Consider the following 21,831-nt stretch of genomic DNA (forward strand, 5'->3'; position numbering starts at 1 on the left):
AGTGGGGATTGGTAACTCTCAGCGTCCTTAGAATTGCTCCTAGGGTAGGAAGTGGGGATTGGTAACTCTCAGCGTCCTTAGATTGCTCCTAGGGTAGGAAGTGGGATTGGTAACTCTCAGCGTCCTTAGATTGCTCCCTAGGGTAGGAAGTGGGGATTGGTAACTCTCAGCGTCCTTAGATTGCTCCCTAGGGTAGGAAGTGGGGATTGGTAACTCTCAGCGTCCTTAGATTGCTCCCTAGGGTAGGAAGTGGGGATTGGTAGACTCTCGAGCGTCCCTTAGATTGCTCCCTAGGTAGGAAGTGGGGATTGGTAACTCTCAGCGTCCTTAGATTGCTCCCTAGGTAGGAAGTGGGGATTGGTAACTCTCAGCGTCCTTAGATTGCTCCCTGGGTAGGAAGTGGGGATTGGTAACTCTCAGCGTCCTTAGATTGCTCCCTAGGGTAGGAAGTGGGGATTGGTAACTCTCAGCGTCCCTTAGATTGCTCCCTAGGGTAGGAAGTGGGGATTGGTAACTCTCAGCGTCCCTTAGATTGCTCCCTAGGGTAGGAAGTGGGGATTGGTAACTCTCAGGGTCCCTTAGATTGCTCCCTAGGGTAGGAAGTGGGGATTGGTAACTCTCAGCGTCCCTTAGATTGCTCCCTAGGGTAGGAAGTGGGGATTGGTAACTCTCAGCGTCCCTTAGATTGCTCCCTAGGGTAGGAAGTGGGGATTGGTAACTCTCAGCGTCCCTTAGATTGCTCCCTAGGGTAGGAAGTGGGGATTGGTAACTCTCAGCGTCCCTTAGATTGCTCCCTAGGGTAGGAAGTGGGGATTGGTAACTCTCAGCGTCCCTTAGATTGCTCCCTAGGGTAGGAAGTGGGGATTGGTAACTCTCAGGGTCCCTTAGATTGCTCCCTAGGGTAGGAAGTGGGGATTGGTAACTCTCAGCGTCCTTAGATTGCTCCCTAGGGTAGGAAGTGGGGATTGGTAACTCTCAGCGTCCTTAGATTGCTCCCTAGGGTAGGAAGTGGGGATTGGTAACTCTCAGCGTCCTTAGATTGCTCCCTAGGGTAGGAAGTGGGGATTGGTAACTCTCAGCGTCCTTAGATTGCTCCCTAGGGTAGGAAGTGGGGATTGGTAACTCTCAGCGTCCTTAGATTGCTCCCTAGGGTAGGAAGTGGGGATTGGTAACTCTCAGCGTCCCTTAGATTGCTCCCTAGGGTAGGAAGTGGGGATTGGTAACTCTCAGCGTCCTTAGATTGCTCCCTAGGGTAGGAAGTGGGGATTGGTAACTCTCAGCGTCCTTAGATTGCTCCCTAGGGTAGGAAGTGGGGATTGGTAACTCTCAGCGTCCTTAGATTGCTCCCTAGGGTAGGAAGTGGGGATTGGTAACTCTCAGCGTCCTTAGATTGCTCCCTAGGGTAGGAAGTGGGGATTGGTAACTCTCAGCGTCCCTTAGATTGCTCCCTAGGGTAGGAAGTGGGGATTGGTAACTCTCAGCGTCCCTTAGATTGCTCCCTAGGGTAGGAAGTGGGGATTGGTAACTCTCAGCGTCCTTAGATTGCTCCCTAGGGTAGGAAGTGGGGATTGGTAACTCTCAGCGTCCTTAGATTGCTCCCTAGGGTAGGAAGTGGGGATTGGTAACTCTCAGCGTCCCTTAGATTGCTCCCTAGGGTAGGAAGTGGGGATTGGTAACTCTCAGCGTCCCTTAGATTGCTCCCTAGGGTAGGAAGTGGGGATTGGTAACTCTCAGCGTCCCTTAGATTGCTCCCTAGGGTAGGAAGTGGGGATTGGTAACTCTCAGGGTCCCTTAGATTGCTCCCTAGGGTAGGAAGTGGGGATTGGTAACTCTCAGCGTCCTTAGATTGCTCCCTAGGGTAGGAAGTGGGGATTGGTAACTCTCAGCGTCCCTTAGATTGCTCCCTAGGGTAGGAAGTGGGGATTGGTAACTGTCAGCGTCCCTTAGATTACTCCCTAGGGTAGGCAGTGGGGATTGGTAACTCTCAGCGTCCTTAGATTGCTCCCTAGGGTAGGAAGTGGGGATTGGTAACTCTCAGCGTCCTTAGATTGCTCCCTAGGGTCGGAGGTGAGCTGCTTTCATGGTGAGTGCTGAGCACGTGCAGTAGGTGCTGGCGTCTGGTACTGAAGTGAGCCTGTCTGGTCAGATGTGACGGCCACAGACCTTTCCCACGGGCTGGTCTCTTCAGAGCTGGGCGTGTTCGTGAAACCCTTGGAGTTTTAACTTTCTAGGACTCATGTGGTATTTATTGACTATCTATATATAATAGAGTAAGTCATTTTGTATATTATTTTAATACATTTAAAATATTTTTAAATTTTAGAATAGATTTACATATTTTATATACAAGTATATTTTATATTGTTTTCATATATTCGGTGCTGAGAACTGCAAGAAGCAAAATCCTAATCCTTAGTTTGTAATTTTCAGTTAAAAGAAAAAGTTAAGTTCAAAAAATGTTTAGTGTGAGTTCTGTGATGGCAAACCACCAATTTTACCTTAATTTGACCTATAGTTAAAATATTTTATGTGTAAAAAGAGCTGAGTATTTTCATAACTCTCAAACTTATTTTTTTAATCTCAATAGTATCTGTGTGATACTTTTAGTTAATTTGAGTTAAATCAGCTGACTTAAGTTCACTAAATAAAGTCAGATCTTTGATGTTTGTTTGATGTTGCAGTTTAGATAAAATATCAAGGCAGAGCACAACTTTATTATAACATTTTTTTAAAATTATATTATAAAACAAAACCTTCCGAGTATTTGTCCGGGAGTGTTTGCCTTGAAAGCTCCCGTGTGGCGGTGATGCTCCTTGAAATCAGAGCGCCGCTGAGCTCAGGGCCCAGAGGCCGGTTGCAGGTCTCTGGCCAGAGGTATGGAGGAGAGACCAGCTGTCTTGTGGGTCTCTGGGCCCTGCGGACATAAGTCAGATAAGTCACCTTCACCAGGTAGAATCCTGCCTCAGCTCTTATTTCTGAGAAGAGTGAGTTTTATTTGAAAATACTGCATTTTTTCGTAAGCTGGTTACAGACCTGCTTTCTTAATCCAGGCTCACACTAATAATTCCTAGGGATCCAACTGGACTTATAAAATAAACAGTTATAAAATGAGAGAGGTTGGTATTCTTGGTGATATGAATTGTTTGAAGTATAAAAAAAAGAAATATAAATTTTAACCAAAATATTGAAGTGGCTAATGATACTGTCATAATTTTCTCTTTAACTATCTGTCTTTTCAGATAGACTAACCCATGACAGACATAATGTCTGCATAGGATATATGAGACTTGTTTCTTGGGCCTGACACAACTTAATCAATTGTTTTAAAAAGACTACCGCCAGCTCCAAGTAAAATGACATTTGTTAATATTTCTTTCTACTTGTTGTAGGATATTACAGTTGAAATATATTTTCTCTTGTATATTAAATTACTGAAATCCTATATAAAATGTAGAAAGTTAAGATTAAAAAGCTTTTATGTCGTAAGTAATTTTTATGTTAATATGTTAATGCTCGTATGGTTGAAGTCCCATTTATCAAATATGTCTTAAATTATAGATGACTCTGGCTCTCCAAAGCTGAATTCGTCATAGAAAAATCTTTAGTTTTGGAAATCAGTCTTTTGCTTCTCAGAAAGCATAGTGATTACCGAAAGACAGTATTTGGTGTCTTTTAAATCAACATTGATTAAAGTATAAGACTTCTTTCTCTGTTGTTTTCTACTTTTATATCACATTAGGTTTTATACCTTAATGGGATGAAGATGTACTCATGCAATTCACTGCCTAAAATTAAAATCCGCTTGTAACAGTGTAGGTATTTTAAAACAAAGCTCAATGAGACTGAAGCTTGAAATTCAGCTTATTTGTAAAGCTTTTGATGAGATCGCCTGCGGCATCGTGTCGTTGGTTAGCTGGTGGGGGGTTGGTCTCGCTCGTTCTGCGGTTGGGGGGATTCTGGGTGGAACTCTGCAGCCCCGCAGTGCGAGGTGCTCTGTGTGGAGGAGGGTCAGGGCCCCCCGTGTCGCTTCCAGAAGTCAGGCTCCCTCGGGGAGGGGTCTGGGATCTGGGGGTTAATGTGGCTTTTGCAAGTGCTATATTTAATGTTCAAAAAGAACTCAGGCGGGCAAAATTGGGGTCGTATTTTAGTTTGAAATTTGTAATTCCTTGCGTTTTCCCCCTGATAACTGCGTAGCAAACCGGTGAGGGTGATTGGTTTAATCTCCTGATCCTGGCCCCTAGAGGGGGGTGGGGTGCTTGGCGTTGCGCCGAGGCGCCGGTTCACGTGCTGGTTTCCAGGAAGTGAATCGTAACCCCAGGCAGAGCCGCGGCCGCCGTGTTGGTGACAGCGCTGGGGAGAGACGCTGCCCCCGCAGGAGGGGAGGAAGGGTTTGCGGGTGAAGTCGGGTCCACAGTTCAAGCTTGAGAAGAACTAAAACCTGGGAGCCTCTTGCATGTTGAGCCTGGTTGGTACCAGATCCTTGCTGCCGGGTCCCCAGCGCTGCTTGTTCAGTTCCGTGAGGACCTGTGAGTAGTAAAGAAACAGGAATGGAGGAAGTGGGTTCCTGAAATGGTTGAACGCTGGTGGAAAGAAGCTACTTATAAATATCACTGTCATTCAGATGAGAAGTTTCCTTATGACTCTCTTTGAAAGCAAACCATTATGATCATTTAAGAAAAAAAATCTGAGTTGCATTATGCTTGAAATTTTTTTAATTCAGACTATTTCATTGTCTTTATGAGAAGGCCTCCGGTCACGTTATACAGATGATTTACTTACAAAATGGAATTCCTGTTTCTTGCACTGTGTCATGGTAGCAATATTCAGACCCTACTTAACAGAATAAAAGCATTGGAGCTTCTTTAATTAAAATAAAACCTAAGTATTATCTGGTGTAGCTCATGGCCCTTCGTTCTGAGATGGGCTTTTTCCCAGGTAACTTGGAACCTACTGCTAACAGGCACTTCACTTCAAAGAAAGCTAGTACCAGTGGCCACTGCAAAGTGCTCTTGTATGTCAAAGTTAGGGATTTTCAGACATTAAAAACTAATTTATTTTCCTGATTATTGAGTTTATTGTAGAAGTCTGTGTTTAAGCGTTCCGTAGGTGCTATGGCTTTGATTGAGCAGAGCTTTTTTCGGGGCTCTAGCACCGCGCAGGCCAGCACATGTCATTCTGAATGTGAAGTATGTGCCTCCGTACCACAGACCCACGGCCTCCCAGGGATGCTGAGCTCGGAGGCTTGTCAGGGCAGCTCGGCAGTGGCGGCAGCACAGCAAGGCAGTTATCGGGCAGCCTCGACCACGAACAGATTTGACTCCTGGAGCTCTTTTGAGGGAAAGCCTGGTAAAATGTCAAGGTGTCTGACTGACCTCACCTTTGTAATCTGTTACTTAAATCTTAGGAAAGCTCTGGAAACAAAAATCACAACCATTGTATAAGCTGAAAAGCAGTTGTGTCAGAGGAGCCCCAGAGCGGAGGCACGCGTTTCTCCCGGAGCAGGTCATTCCGTGGCTGCGGTGTTTTTCAGGAGTGACTCAGGGTTTTCCCTGTGACACAGAGGGTGGAATGTGATTACAGGCTGATCTTTGCAACAACGGTGTGCGCTGTTGGGGGTTTTACTGTGACTAAAATTATTCCTTGTAGAACTTCTTTAGATGACAAAATCAAAACATCTCTTCTGTATATCGTTTTTGAGTGGGTTGTCATAGAAACAGAACGGAAAGAAATTCCCCCCCCCCGCAGATTTCTGCTTATTTCAGGTCTCCCCAAAACAGTAATTTCACTGAATAAACAAAAAACTAAAATAAGAGTCCTAAACCCATTGTTAAAGGGCCCTCCGTTAGGACCTTGACCCCGTGGGTGAGGGTCTCGAGTTGGAGTTCTGCGTGCTGGTGTCTGTGGGCCGTGGTTGCCCTGTGTGGATCACGGCACTGCATGAATAGAATAGTCCTTTTCCAGGCACAGGAAAGGGAGGAAAAAATGTTAGACATCTTGTAAACAAATGATTTAGCCAAAATTTTCCTGGGAACGGCATGGTCTGAATCGGATTGAAGGTTCAGGCTCCCTGCCAGCGGGCCTGCAGCCTGATCTGCGTGCTGAGAGGCCATAAGATGAGTGCAAACAAGAGAGGTTTCCAGGGGGTCCTCGAACTTCATCACGTTTCAGTTTCTTCCTCTTGCCAGTATTCAGAACAAGAGGAAACAACTCACTTGAATCTTGTTGCCTTTCCTTACCTAATTTTGACAGAAATACCAGTGAGCTGAACGTTCTTTAGGGAGACCAAATGGGCAAAGGCAAGAGGAAGGAAGAGCAGCAGTAGGCCCGCGTCCACCAGGAACTGCAGGGAGACCCCGGTGGGCGGGAGCTGGCCACTGCTGAGTGTCTGGACCAGCAGCTCATGGCTCCGGCCTCAGCATGAGTTGTGCCCCACTTAGAAGCTTAGCATCGGTGTGATGAGCGTTCTGCCTCTGAGCCTGGATCCGGTTCCGGGTCAGCAGAGTAGGGAGGCTGGGGGCGGGCCTTGAAAGGACAGGCAGGGACCCGCCATGCCCCACGGGCTCAGGCCAGGGCTGGCCTCCATCTCAGCAGCGGAGGTGCTCCCCTGCCCACCCCACACAGGACTGAAATGCCTGCTTTCCTCTGCCAGGTCCCGGTCCCGGTCCCCTCGGAGACGAGCGCACTCCCCCGAGAGACGGCGGGAGGACAGGAGTGTCCCCACCGCCTACCGAATGAGTAACAGCCCTGGAGTCAGCAGGAAGCGGACCCGGTCCAGGTAGGCGGCGGAGCTTTCGCAGACACGGGACCTGCGCTGGAAGGTGGGGCTCCCACGTCTCCGGCACAGAGCTGTCCGGAACCGGGGAGCAGCCGCTTCGGCCGATCCCGAGTCATCCTGGCAGCGTTCGCACTGCTCTGGGACTCAGAAGCAGGGGGCGCTTGCCTGTGCTGGGACCCGTCTGTCTTTGCAGCTGGTTGGCCCTGCTGGGAGCTCTTGGGGTCACATTTCCCCCAAGTCTAGCTGCCCCTAGACCCCCACACACAGCTCCTTACCCTGTACGTGTCGAGAAGGGAAAGGAGTGGAGGGACGAGTGACAAGGAGAATCCGAAGTTCAGGTCTCAGGTGGATCCCTCCTGCTGCCCAGGTGGCCACGCCTCGGCTGCAGCTCCCAGGAGAGGGCCACAGGGTCCTCGTGGGGTCTGAGAGCAGGGAGAGGGCCCATCCTCTGGCCCCTTGACCGCTAGGAGAGACCTGTCTAGTTGAGGAGAGTGAGAGAGGCTGGTTCCCATGTGGCCGTCACCCCCAGTCTGGGCCTTGGATGCTCAGCAAGCCAGGGCCCCTGCCCCCGCTCCCAGGAGGAGAGCTCTGGGGCTGACCTCTGCCACCAGAGGCCCTGGCACCACCACTGACTTGAGACACAGGACCCAAGCCAGGAGCATGGCCGGTGGACCAGTGGGCGTTCCCCTCTCGGGCGAGGGGTGCCATCTGGGGATCGTCCCGTCCAGCGTGGGTGATGCCACCTGAATGCTGTATGTCACTTGGCTTCTGTATTTCCATTCTCTCTGAAAATGAGGGCTTCCCGTTTTTTGTGTCCCTGCACTGGAGTTAAGGCGGGCCCCGGCTCTGCTAGGTAGACAAGGAACATTGCTGTCCCGGTGACCAAGACACCCAGAAAAGGGCAGGACACCATTGTTGCCCATCGTAGTCTCAGACTTCATGACGCCATGCTGCTGAGTGTCAGGACACCCGGGGTTCCAGAACCTTCCAGAGTCTTCCAGAGGACAAATCTGCATTTCAGGTGTCCACCATTCTTGGACAAATGAACCCAGCCATCACCCAAACCTGCCTCAGAGACGCCCCTCCATCAGCAAACACCCTCAACAGGAGCAGTTCTTTTTTTTTTTTTTTTTTAACATCTTTATTGGAGTGTAGTTGCTTTACAATGTTGTGTTAGTTTCTGCTGTATAACAAAGTGAATCAGCTACATGTATACATGCAGGAGCAGTTCTGAAAGGCATTTCTAACTGAAAAATGTTCCTGCAGTCTGGCTAGTTATGCAATAGTTCCATTAAATGATAAAATGTCATCTCTTTTTCTTAAAACAGAAAAATCAGGAAAGGAGCTGTAAAACTGATATATTTCAGTGAAGGCTTCATGTACAGACTCACTCCGTCTGTTTATAAATTTCGTTTTTTGCCTTGGAACTCCCACACTAAGCATACGTGACTGTTGCAGGATAAAATGATGAAAATTGAAGTCCATTTTAAATTTTATTCCTTATGCAAATAATTGACATTTGAAATTTATCATCACCCTTGGTATATGTAAAGGGCATGGTCTAAAATTAATTCCTTGAAGCCGAAGATCTCTCCTAACAGAAGAGTTCTTGCTTTGCCCTCAAATCAACCTTTGCATTAAAAGAGCTATCACTAGAGAAGATGGTGATTATATTAGGATTCATCAGAGCTTGTGTTATCATCAGAACTTTAATATGTCAGACAAAAGAAGTTAAGATTCAGCTTACTTGCAGGGCCTGGCTACCCTGCCCTGATAGACGGGATCAAGCCTGTGACCTGACTCAGGGGTCGCAGTGGTAGACTCAGGAGGAGCCCAGTAGAGGGGAACACGTGCACGATTACTGGTCGACTTCCTGGGCTTGATTATAAACCCCGAGTTTCTGTAGGCCAAGAATATGTTCTGTTAGCAGGCGAGTTGTGTTAACCCAGCAGTCAGGCTGTCCCCTCCGTCCTTGTACTCGGAGTAGCTTCGGGGTCTCTGCTTCAGTGTGGCAGCAGGCGACTAACTCGTCCGCCAAGTCAGGGTCACTTTAATCCCGTCAGGTCACCCCGACTGAGGGGAAAGTGCCTCCTGCCAGATTTGAAGGATTATTTCTGCAAGCTGATCACTGAGTGCTGCTTTCACTGACTTTTTTTTTTTTTTCTATTTTCTTTTTCTTTTTTTTTTTAAACTTAACATTTTTTTAATTAATTAATTAATTTATTATTTTTGACTGCGTTGGGTCTTCGTTGCTGCACGTGGGCTTTCTCTAGTTGCGGCGAGCGGGGGCTGCTCTTCGTTGCGGTGCGTGGGCTTCTCACTGCGGTGGCTTCTCTTGTTGCAGAGCACGGGCTCTAGAGTGCAGGCTCGGTAGCTGTGGCTCACAGGCTCTAGAGCGCAGGCTCAGTAGTTGTGGTGCACGGGCTTAGTTGCTCCACGGCATGTGGGGTCTTCCTGGACCAGGGCTCAAACCCATGTCCTCTGCATTGGCAGGTGGATTCTTAACCACTGCACCACCAGGGAGGTCCCTGACTTCTATTTTTGAAAAAATTTTAACTTACTAGAAAGTTTTTAACTTACTACTTAAAAACACCCATCTGCATGTAACTTGTAGCTTGATTCAGTGTTAACGTTTTGCCACATTTGCTTTCCTTTCTCTCTCCTCCTCTTCCTCCCTCCCTCACACCCTCCTGTGAGTGTATATTTCATGACTTTGACAAGCCCAGGTCACCTGTATCATTGAAGGTCCCACACTCTGGATTTGTCTTACTGTGTCCTTTTGGCTGCGTTCATGTTAAGTATTTTTGGCAAGTTGTGTTAACTTCCCATTGCATCACACCAGGAGGCACACAAGTGTCCCTTTGTCCCATTGCCAGTGACACTGAGTTTGATCACTTGGTTGTGTCTGCTGTGTAATTGTACCTTTTCCTCTTTGAACTAACAAGTCATCTGTGGGGTGGCACTGGAACAGTGTGAGTGTCCTGTGGCCAGCAGCTTTCTCCTCATTTCTTCTCTAAACACCCCCCTTTGTTTTAGTATCACTGTGGACTTTGGGTTTGGGGATTTGTTTTTTATTTGTTGTGCAACAATCCGTTGCCATTATATTCTATTTGATGGTAACATTGTCTCACATTTGGCCCCATTGTTCTTTGAGTACTTTGTCACTTTTGGCCCAAGATATTCCAGGCTTAGCTGGTGCTTTCCCTGCCCCAGACCTGGGGTCAGCTGTTTCTCCTAGGAATCCTGGTTCCTTCTAGTGTTTGGAGATCCAGATCTGGGCAGAGTGAATATTTTTAAAAGTAAAATTGATGAAAATGTTTAGCCAAATCATATTACAGTACATTCCAACAGGAAGTTCCAGTTACTTTATGACAGTAAATAGTATGTGATTGGTTAGGGTGGGGGGCAGGGTTTAGCATTGAATTCCTACAGCTCAGCACTCACCGAGCACATCGGCAAATGCTTGTTGAGTGAGCGAATGGGAATATGCTACTGTTCTGTGGTTCTTGTATCATACATGAAGCGTTATTAATTCAGTGTAGATTATGACAATTGAAAGATGCATATAATTCCCTAGAGCAACCACTAAAAAAAAAAGATTAAAAATCCAATAGAGACTGTTAAAGAGAACCATAAAAATGCTTTATTAATGTAAAAGACAGCAGAAAAGTGGGGAAGAGGAGGAAAAAGAACAAATGGACAGCTAGAAAACAAGAAGATTGTTAACACCATCCATACAAATAATTACATTAAATGTAAGCAGACTAAAAACTCTAGTTAAAAGACAGAGATTTTAGACTGCATTAAAAAGCAAAACTTAATACTAAGCTGCTTATAAGAGACACTTTAAATATACAAATAGGTTAAGATCTAAAAGATAGAAAAAAGATACACTGTACAATGCTAATAAGAAGAAAGGTGGTGTGGCTGTATTAACAGGAGACCACGCAGACTTGAAAAAGTGGTGCTAGAGATAAAGAAGGCAGTTCCATAATGATGAAGGGGCCAGCTCTTCATGAGGGCATAATGTTTTATATGCGTGCATTGAATAAAAGAGCTTTAAAATACTTGAAACAAAACTGACAGAACTAAAGGGAAAGGCAGGCAGTAGAACATTACAGATGCAGCAAATATGAACAGCACTGTTAACCAGCTAAACGCTACCACCTGTAGTGAAGCATGCACACTCTCGTGACATGCGCGTGGGTCAGTCACCAGGCTAAATCGTTCCCTGTAACACTGAATTAGTCCCAGCACATTCCAAAAGACTCAGATGACACAGAGTATGTTTTCTTACCACATAAAAATCTGTAGAAAGGTATCTGGAAAGTCCCCAAATACTTGGAAGTTAACACATTTTAAATTACCCATAGGTCAAAGAAGAAATCACAAGAGAAAGTAGAAAATATGTTGAAATGAATGATAATGAAAATGTAACATACTCCTTCTGCAGCTGTACTCAGAAGGAAGTTAGTAGCTTTAAGTGTTTATATTAGAAAAAAAAAGAAAGGTCTAAAAACTAATCTTCTGTCTTAAGCTAGAAAAAGAAGAACAAATTAAACTCAAAGTAAATAGAGGCAAGGAAATAATAAAAGTAAGATCAGAAATCAACAAAATAGAAAACAGACTCACAGAGGAAAACAGTAAAACCAAATGATGGTTCTTTGAAAATGATTTTAAAAAATGATAAATCTTTTTTTAGATTGATCAAGAATGAAGGACCCTATAGACATTAAAAGGATAATAAGGAAATAAATCTCATTCTGGTTAATTTAACAGCATAGGTGAAATGGACAAATTCCTTGAAAGAAACAAACTACCCAAATGGACAGCAGAAGAAATGGAAAATCTAAGTAGCTCCACATCTGCTAAAGAAACTGAATTTATAATTTAAAACCTTTCCACGAAACTCCAGGCCCAGATGACTTTTATCAGTAGAGTCTAACAAACATTCAAGAAAAAGGGGATAACCAATTTTATAGACACTTCAAAGGAAATAGAAGAGAGAACACTTCCCAGTTCACCTCATGAGACCATCCTAAAGCAGAGGGACAGTGTGTGCACATCTGTGTGGTGTGGAGTGTGGTGTGTTTTGTTGGGGGGGGGGTGTGGATGTGTGTGCACACGCATGTGTTTATTCATAAACTAATACTCTCAGGAAAATAAGTGCAAAAAATCCTTAACAAAGTATTAGCTAATTTGAGTCTAGCAATTAACTAAAAGGATAATACATCAGGACCAAATGGGTTTTGTCTCAGAAATGCAAGGTTCTTTAACATTCAAAAACCAGTCATTGTAATTCACAGTATTGACAGAAAAAGTGAAGAAAATCATATGACATCTCAGTAGATGCAGAAAAAATATTTGACACAATTCATCACCCATTCATTAAAAAGAAAAAAGGGGGGAAAAAAAAACTTGGCAAAGCAGGAATAGAAGGAAACTTTCTCCGTCTGGTAAAGGGCATCTTTTTTTTTTTCCTGGCCACACCCTGTGGCTTGTGGGATCTTAGTTCCCCAACCAGGGATTGAACCCGGGCCCTCAGCAGTGGAAGTGTGGAGTCCTAATCACTGGACCGCCAGGTAATTCCCAAAGGACATCTTTGCAAAACCTACAGCTAGCATCACACTTACTGGTGCCTTCCCCCTGAGATCAGAGACAAGGCCAAGGTGTCTGCTCTGTAATAGAATTCATAGCCTCGACAGTGTGGCAAGAAAAAAGAAATAGAAGGCCTAAAGATTGCAAAGGAGAGCATAAAACTGTGTCTTCTTACATAATCATGTAAAATCTTAAGGAACCTCTAAGTTTATTTCTGTATACTGGCCTAGAACAACCGAAAAATGAAGTTAAAAACAATACTAATTGGAACAGTATCAAAAAAGCAAAGTACTTATGGATAAATGTAAGGAAATATGTATAAGATCTCTCTACACTGAAAATCACAAAACATTTCAGAGAAAAGGTTTAGGAAACCTAAATAAATGGAGAGAAAGTCCATATTCATGGATTGGAAGGCTCTGTATTGTTCAGATGGCTCTTCTCCACAAAATGATCTGCAGATCCAATACAATCCCAATCAAAACTCCCTTAGGCTTCTTGTAGATACTGGCGCGCTGACTAGCGGTCAAAGCAACCTTGAAAACTAAGTTGGAGGACTCTTGCTACCAATTCAAGACTTTACTAGAGAGCTACAGTAATCAGTGTGTGCTGTACACCTTAAAAAGGTGAAGAGCCAAAACAGTGCAGTGAGGAAAAGCCCTTTCAGCAAAAATTGATTGAACAACTGGACATCAGAATGGAAGAAAAGTGACCTGTACCCCAAATACCAAGCTTAACTCAAGATGGATCACAGACCTAAACATGAAAACTAGAACCATTCTGTTTTTGAAGAAACAAGGAGAATACATTTATGAGGTGGCAGAGATTCCTGAGGATGTAGAAAATCCCACCGTAAGAGAAAAAAATTATAAATTTGACTTCATTGAAATTAAAAACTTCATTCAAAAGGGACAGTTAAGAAAATGCATCGGCAGGCCCCAGACGGGGAGAAATATTTGCAATATGTATCTTTGACAAAGGCCTATGTCAATTCCAAAAAGGCAGCCCAATTAGAAAAGGGGCAGAGGGCTTGAGAGACATTTCATAGAAGAATGTATTTGCGGTCCATTTCTCCATCGGTCTGGAAGGTTGTTGTCATCGAGCTGTCGAGGAGAAGAGCTTCGAGTCCCTTAGCGAGACCTCAGCTGTGCAGCCTCCTGGCCAAGCGTCTGCAGTTGCCTACTGCTGGAGCATTCGGTGTGTCCCCGGGTGTTGCAAGCTGTCTGTAAGCTTGCTGTGGCTGAACCAAGAAAGAAGGCACATGCAGATGTCTACAGAAGTTACGATTCCATAAAAGATTTTGCGGAGATGAGGAAGGCTGGTATCTCTTAGAGTGCAAAGTGATTTTGGAATGTAAAGAATCTCTTTGGGTTGAGTTCCACGGTAGTTTGTCACATACTTGTGTTTCGAAACTATGAACTGTGCATATCTGGGCTAAGGAATAGTTTCTCTTGATAAATAAACCACAGATACCTTGGTGGAAAAAAAGAATATATTTAAATAGCCAGTGAAGGTAGCATATGAAAAGGTGCCCAGCTTCCTTAGTCATCTGTCGGGGAAATGCAGATTAAAACCACAGTGAGGTGTTCTTTACACTGACAAGAACGGCCGAAAAATGACTAAGTGTTGAAACACTTGGGAAGCAGTTTGGTGGTTTCCTGCAGAGTTCAACATATACTGCTGCATGGCCTGACCGTGCCAGCCCCAGGTGTTTACTCGCCATAAACATTTGACCACGGACGCAACTTGATTTGTAATTGCTAAAAACCGGAAACAACCCAAATGTCTGTTAACAGGAGAAAGCCTCAGCCAGTGATGGCAGATTCATACAGTGTAATGCTACCCAGCGGCGAAAAGAAACCCACGTCCTGAAGAATCTCAGAAACATCGTGCTGAGCGGAAGAAGCCGGTCACAGGAGACTGATACTGTGTGACCCGATGTATCTGAAGTTTTCCTTTACGTGATAGAAATCAGAGCAGCGGGTATCTGTGATGGTGGGGCAGGGGATGCAGATGCCTGACAGCATCCGTGGAAGAACCTTCGGGATGGTAGAATTTCCTGGTCGTGACAGGGGTCTGGGTTTCACCATGTCTGCCAAAACTCATCAAATAGCACTTCAGACCTTTGCATTTCGCTGGATATGAAGCACACCTCAATTTAAAAAACAAAAAGATTAGTTAATTCCTTAAGCAAACGCTTAGAAAGTTTTGTCATGAGATCAAGTTGTAGTGAAATTGAATGTGATTTACAGCTCAGGATTGCTCACCTACCTTTAATTAATTCATGTAGGCAGCCATAGGAACTTAGCCGGATTTGGGGCTGAAATCATTTGGGACGTATGTCACGTCCCAAATAAATATTTTATTTATTTTTTTATTTGCTGCTTCCTTTGAAATCCTAGCCATGTGTTTACAGACAAAAAGTCACAAAACGTCTGCAGTGTAGGAAGTAGGCCTGTGGTGTGCACTTCCCACTTCTGTGTACCCAGCACCTCTTCTTTATGGACCACTTCTCTTGCTCCTGGCCTGCACGTAGGCCAGCGCACCAGGGACACTTCCCACAGCTGAACTGAAGTTGCCCAGCTGCCACCACCCAGGGCCAGCTCCTTGTTGTTGAGGCAGAGCCAGAAAGCTGCGCCCTGCCCGGCGGGAGGGCCAGCTTGCTTCGCTGGCCAGCAGCCTCCTGCACCAGGGGTCCACGGGACCGCCCCAGGGAAGTGCCCCGACGAGTGACAGGCGGGCTGACAGGTGCACTGGTCTTGGGGTGGGTGGGCGTGTAGACAGGCCCTGGGGTGTCTCCGGGTTGGGAAGGGCCCGTGAGCCACCTGAGTCCCGAGGAGCCAGGAGGAGTGTGAGCTGTGCAGGCGGTGACCCAGGACGTGCGTATCGAGAGCAGTGACGACACGCAGGGGAAGTGACAGCGCCAGGAGCCCGTCGTCCACCCCCCGGCCGCGCTCTGAGGACGAGGACGAGGGCGCGGGCATCGGGCGGTGTCTCCCGAGGCCCAGTTCCTGTCCTGTCGCCCAGCTGCCCACGGCCAGGGATCCACCCTCTAGTGCTTTGCAGCAACACGCAGCCCGGGAGGAAGGGGGGAGCGACAGGAACTGAGACGGGGGCTGATGAAACCAGCGGTGACCTGTGCCTGCAGAGACTCCAGGAGACGGTCCCAGCAGGAGGGCGGCCTGCAGCTCTGGCGCCCGCGGGTTCTGAAGGGCGGGCAACGGTGGTCTCAGGAGACGCGGGGAGGGGCCTGCACCTCAGCGCTTCCACCACCTGCACATTCCCTCTTGCTGGCTGTGCTTCAGGGCCGTGGGGAGGAGGGTCACAGGGCAGGGCGTGGAGTGGAGTGAGACCCGCCTCCGGGCGGGAGGCGGTGGGCCCAGGTGAAGTGCAGTGCGGGCTGCGGCTCTGGAGGGGGAGGAGGAGCTGGGGGGCGTTTCTGACGTGGAATCACGGGCCTTGGCGACTCGGAGGACGTGGGCCGCGGGCAGCGAGGCAGCGAGGCGCGGCCGTGAGGGCCGGTGGGAGAGCAGGTGGCCCCGGGGGCCCGTCAGCCTCAGGCCGGAAGGACACGCGAGCGTCTGTGCTGCAGCCCTCGGTGTTAACGATTTTCCACTAATGGTTGGACGTTCCCATTAAGTCAGCGTAAATGAACAAGCAGTACCAACAGCGCTTGGTTACTTACCTTGGGTTATTGTAAATGCAGATAAAGTGCTGATCGTGTTTTAAACCCACAGACACCTGACTTCAGGACTTCTGCCGAGAAGGTGGTCTACGTTTTACTTCTGCACGACTTTTATTTTGTTATATCCATCCGTTTCAAGTTAATTAAATGTGTATAGTTTTAAAAAGGAGTCAATGTGTATAGAAGGGTGGGTGAAATTGCCGCATTGTCCCATGGAGAGCACCCAGAACTCCTTCAGAGCCAGCGCTGTGCCTTTGTCTAAAACCGCTTTCCTTCCAGAAGCCCCCATGAGAAGAAGAAGAAGAGGCGCTCACGGTCGCGGACCAAGTCCAAGGCCGGCTCGCAGCCAGCCTCCCCGAGCAAGCAGGCCGCGCGCCGGCACTCGGCCAGCATCTCTCCTGTGGAGAGTCGGGGCTCCAGCCAGGAGCGCTCCAGGTAACCCCGCCCTGACCTCTGGGCCACGGGGGTCACCGAGAAGGGGCGGGCTGGCAGACCCCCGGCCCCGGGCCCTGCGCCCCACATCCTCCTGCACGTGTCACTCGGGCTCCAGATGAGGAGAGGGCGGACACCGAGGTGGGTCAGCAGCGAGGCCGCCTGGGCAGCGCGGGTCCAGAAGCCGCCTCCGGTGCCCCGGGCCGCCCGCCCCGCGCTCGGGCAGAGGGAACCCTGTGAGCGGGTGCGGGGCGGCCGCGTAGTGTGCCAGCAGCCGGTCCCCAAACCAGTTTCTCTCCAGGCTCCCCGCCGATGGTACCTTGTCCTCACGCGGGCCGTATGGGGTGGGAGCTGGGGAGCCCGCTGTGACCAAAGGAGGGGTCAGGCACTGGACTCCGCAGTGACAGGGGCCCAGGACCCCCATCCACCCATCGCTCCCTCTCAGCCCGAGCAGGCAGGGGTGAACCCGTCACTTCCTGACCGCGCAGGCCGTGGGGATGTCGGCGTCCACACTGATGGTCCCGCGGTCTCCCCGTGCCAGCGCAGGTGACCCCCGTCGCCTGGCTGCCCGTGGTTGTCGGGGGACATTTGCCAGACAGTCCTGTTTCGAAAAGCCGCCCGCCCACACCCACCCACCCAGAGCCTGGGCAGGGGTCGGGGGCAGGGGATCAGGTCCTCCATCCCGCCTGTAGACCCTCTGCTTCCGCAAGTGTGCGTTACGGTACCCCGATGCTGGTGGGTGAGCAGCTCACTTGAGGTGGGTCAGAATCTAAGGTGCGGCTTCTTTAAAGGTAAAACGTGACTCAGTACAGGCCCCGACCACCCCTTGTGTGTCGTGTCCAGGCCCCCGAAAGTCCTCACGATGCGCCACAGGCGCCCACTCGGGTTGTGGTCAGGCTCTGGGAGTGTGGCGCCAGCTTTCTATGCTTCTGTCCTTTTCTTTATCTCTTTTTTTTTTTTTTTTAATGTGTCTTATATAATGTTTATATGAACATATCTTTGAGTAATGTTGCATTTTATGAAATATTTCAAATGTGTTACATAAAATACAAAAGTGAAATACATATATTTATAATGTTGATTTCTTTTTTAAGGATACCGGAAACAGGTAAAACGGCTTTTTAAAGTATTTTTTAAGCCTCTGACCTCTCTCTTTACTTGCGTTAGGGGAGTTTCTCAGGAAAAAGACGGTCAGATCTCCTCAGCAATTGTTTCTTCCGTGCAGAGCAAAATCACTCAGGTAAGGTGGGAGTGGGTCTCTCTTTCCTCCCATCTTCTTCTAAAGGGGCTAGTTTCCACTCCCTGTGTCCCCTCATCTTGTGGGTCCTGACGGGGGGTCCCGGCTGGTCCCCTGGAGGCCGTGGTGTCGGCGTTGCCCGGGGCAGCTGGTCCCTGGGCCCCCCTTTCCGGGCAGCCCCGTCTCCTCCTTCCCGGCCAGGCCTGAGCGTCTCCTCCTGGGCCCTGAGCCTGCCTGGGTGTGTCCCCAGCCACCCAGCACATTGCCCCCAGTTTCCTCGGTCTTCACCCGCTAACACGTTCGCGAGCTACTTCCCTGTGTGGAGCGTCCGCTTCCCGAGTCTTAACGGGAGCCCGCAGGGATGCCCTCTGTCTCTCCTCGCACAGGACCTCATGGCCAAAGTAAGAGCGATGCTCGCAGCTTCCAAAAACATGCAGACCAGTGCCTCCTGAGACTCGGCCGTGGGCGACTGGGCCTGGGGCCCCAGGAGCTGGCAGAGCAGAGAGCCCCGTCCTGCAGAGACCATCCCGCTGGGGCTCCTGGACGGTTGGCGGGTTTTGTAAATTAATTTTTGATGACATTTTAGGTTTAAGATTTTTGACCAGCAGTCTCTTACCTGTATATTTGTAAATAATATCCTGTTTCTGTGAAAATGTATTATCAAATAAAACGGGAGGAAAACACCTTTTCTAGCTAGTAACCGTGGGCAGTTTCTTCCTTGTTTGGCTTGTGAGTTCTTTACTGTTTGCCGTCTGTCACTGGCCTCTAACACTTGCTACGTGGGTGTCGCGCGGCATGGGGACGGCTGTAGGGGTCGCCTGTCCTGCTCCCCCGGCCCTGCACCGGGGCACAAGGCCACAGCCGTTTCAGCCCCCCGCAAAGCAGGAGAGGCAGGTGGCCTGGAGGTCCCGCCCCACCCCGCCCCCTGGGCAGGGCGTCGCCGTTTGGGTGGGTTTCTTTCTATCTTTAGCACCAAGATGTCCTCCACGTTCACCCGGATGGATGGTGCTGAATGAGGCCGTCCCTTCACTGGGCCCTGCTCGGCTGGCCCCCGGTGACCCCACCGCAGGCTTCAGCCGCGGCCACGGAAGGGCGCTTGGTCGCGTCACGCGGGGTCCCGGGCCTTTCTCTGCAGAGTGCTCACGGCCCCCGGTGGTCTGTGCCTCCTCTCGAGCACCAGCGGTGAGGGCCTGCGGCGCCGCAGCACGAAGGTCCCGCGCAGCCCGCTCACACGCGCCTGCGCCCTCGTTCTGCCGGTCGTCCAAAACCCAGAGATGGAACCTTGACGTTTTCCTTCTTAGAAAGCAGACCCCTTCCCAGGAGTCCTGCTCGAGATCGTCGGGAAAGCAGGACACACCCCTGGGAGCTGTTTGTGGGCGGATGGGCGGGGGCGGGGGCGGGGCCCCACTTCCCGCTCCGGCCGAGGTCCCGCTGCCAGGCAGACGCGAACGCAAGTCGGTGTCGTGCACACCTGTCCCTTCGCACAGTGGTGGCCACTTGACGCAGAGTTCTGTACTTCGTCCTACGTGTGTGCCTTTGAGACAGGGCCGTGTCGGCACTTAAGGACCTGCCCTGGCCATCGCCGTCCACTGGACACGGTCCTGGCACACGGACCGGGTGCGTGTGTGTCGGGGGCATCCTCCCAGATGGACGCCAAGTTTCCTGCTGTTTGAAGCGTCCCCCCCACGAGAGCCAGCCACACTGGACATCCTGGTGCAGGCGTCACCTGGGCACACAGGTACCACGGAGGCTGCAGACTCCATCCCTAGCGGTGGAAGTCACAGGGAACGTGTGCTTTTGATTTCGATGCAAGTAATAGCCTTCCAGAAAGGGCTCTCTGCCAGCCAAACCCGAGTGCCTTTTCTGCACCCTCCCCAAAGCCGTGTGACGCAAACGTTACCTTGGCTGAATCAGAAAGATACAAAGTTCTCACATTTTAATTTCATTTCTTTAATCATGAGTAAGATTGAGCAACTTCTCTGTATTTAAAAATCCATTTGTATTTCTCCTCTGTAAACCAGCCTTGTACTTCGGCTGTTTATTACTATTGAGTTTCTTACTGCACTATAGGCGCTCCTTTCTGTATTATTTATTTTGTAAATAATTTTCTCCCAGTTTGTCACTTCTCTCTTGACTTTATATTTTTAACCTGCAAAAATTGCTTTTTTCACACGGTCCTTCATTTTTCTCATGGCGTATGGGTTCTGCGTCCTTAGACAAGACTGGTGGGCTCCGACCGTGACTTTCTCTCTCTCTGCTACTTGTACGCCTTTGCTGTTTTGTGCAGAGCCGTCGATTGGCTGGATCATTTCCACTGTGAAGGAACTGGGGTTATGAGCCAGAGGAAGAGTCCTGGCAGGAAAATGACCACTTGGGCCGACACCAGCAGGACAGTCACTGACCGGGCGCTGTGGAGCGGGCGTCTGTCATGGGGGTGCATCCTCCGACGTCAGCTGCGGGGAAGCCCTGGCAGAGGACGCCCGGGCTGGGGCCGTGGGCTTCGTCCGGCGTCTGTCAGGCCCCGTCTAACACGGTGGACATTTCTGTTTGCAGCCAAGCGGGCTGGGGTGATGGCAGGTGACATCAAGCTGCCAGGGGAGCTTCGTGGTGCAGTGAGGAGACGCGGTCCTTACACGGACGTCGCCCAGACGACACCTGCCGTGGACTCGGTGTCAGGGTCCGCGAGACTGGCGACCACCATCACCGCCGCGGGAACTGGAGGAGAGGAGGTCCTCAGCCCGGTCTCCCATCGGTCAGCGCTGGTCCAGGCAGATCCCGGGGCGGGAGGTGGGGCAGGCGTGGCAGCTTCCTGCACCTAAAAATGCCAGGGAATCGGGCTCTTCACGGTGTGTATGACGCACGAGTCATCCCTGCTGCTGCCGAAGCCACGCACACCGGCCCCGGGATGTGCTCTGTGGGCCACTGGGGAGGGGGAGCTCAGGGCCCCCGGGGATGGACTGCCCTCCTGTCACTGGGCGGCTTCCCGTGTTCTCAACATTCTGCTAAATACTTTTTCCCCTTTAAAAATATTCTCTCCTTGGGAATGTGCTGGCGGTCCAGTGGTTAGGACTCAGTGCTTTCACTGCCGAGGGCCCGGGTTCGATCCCTGGTCGGGGAACTAAGATCCCACATGCCGCGGGGCAGCTAAGCCCATGCGGGGCAACTGAGCCTGTGCGCCGCAACGAAGACAGGACGCAGCCAAAAATAAATAAATATTTTTTAAAAAACACATTCCCACCAGCTCTCAGTGAGGCTTTGCCTGGATGTCCCCGCCCGCCCGGGCGAGACCTGCGTCCAGATCAGCTCGCTCTCCGTGACCCAGATTCCTGGAGAGAAGAGAAGACGGGCAGCGGGAGAGAGCCAAGCAGAGAGCGCCGGGGCCGGGCTGCTGCCAGGAGGGGCTGGAAGCTCAACCCGACAGCCGAACCGACAGGTGGTTTTCAGCAGTTTGGGGTTCCATTTGTGTTGAATAAGTGATTCCTCCACCTGGTTAAATATTACTTCCTTGTGTGTCCTTCCAAGTTGCTTTTTACAACTACAAGGAAGTGGGAAATTACGGTCTCCGCCCGGCCCACTTCCGCATCCGCGTGTCCTACTCACAGAAAAGCAAACTGCGTGCCTGCTTCCCCTGCGCCTGCGGTTACTCTGGGTCTTGGAGCTACTTCTGTATCTGTACAGAAAGCTCCTTTATCTTCTCTGTAATAAGCTTTAGAACACGTTCCGATTTATTGAAAAAGTATGAAGAGAAAGTTCTCACAGGCCGGCCAGCACCCCTCACCCCGCACAGTTCGCTGCACCGACAGGAGGGACACGTGTCGCTCTCCGGGGCCGACGTTGATCCATTTCCGTCACCTGCCGCCCACGCGCTTCAGATCGCCCTGCCTCTGACCGGCGCCCCTCCCTCCAGCCGCCTTCAGCTCCTCGGGGGACCCTCACCGCCCGTCCCTGACGACGGGAGGGGGGAGCGGCAGAGGGCGTCTCCCCTGACCTGGGCGAGGGTGGAGTCGGGCAGGGCAGCTCCCGGCGTGGGGCTGGGGGAGCCCGAGTAGGAGCGGCCCTTCCACCTCCCGGCGAGGGAGCAGGCGAGCGGCTGCCCTTCTCGGT

At 49.8% G+C, this 21,831-nt stretch overlaps 1 protein-coding gene across 5 annotated transcripts in view; it reads left to right on the top strand.

Annotated features, from left to right (window-relative positions):
- SFSWAP (splicing factor SWAP) overlaps window positions 1-18,412 on the top strand; it is a 97,204-nt gene extending 78,792 nt beyond the window's left edge. For 3 of the 5 annotated variants that reach the window (XM_061169180.1, XM_061169182.1, XM_061169183.1), the window contains 4 exons: window positions 6,650-6,775; window positions 16,338-16,493; window positions 17,658-17,730; window positions 18,114-18,412. In XM_061169180.1, coding sequence (XP_061025163.1) covers window positions 6,650-6,775; window positions 16,338-16,493; window positions 17,658-17,730; window positions 18,114-18,179 — 421 coding nt within the window. In that variant the 3' untranslated portion in view covers window positions 18,180-18,412. Of the gene's footprint in view, window positions 1-5,207; window positions 5,360-6,649; window positions 6,776-16,337; window positions 16,494-17,657; window positions 17,731-18,113 lie in introns of all 5 variants that reach the window. The other 2 variants (XM_061169184.1, XM_061169181.1) reach the window with 2 other exon arrangements.
- The last annotated feature ends 3,419 nt before the right edge of the window (window positions 18,413-21,831 follow it).

The sequence above is a fragment of the Eubalaena glacialis genome, chromosome 15 (genome assembly GCF_028564815.1).
Source record: "Eubalaena glacialis isolate mEubGla1 chromosome 15, mEubGla1.1.hap2.+ XY, whole genome shotgun sequence".
Taxonomy (NCBI): domain Eukaryota; kingdom Metazoa; phylum Chordata; class Mammalia; order Artiodactyla; family Balaenidae; genus Eubalaena; species Eubalaena glacialis.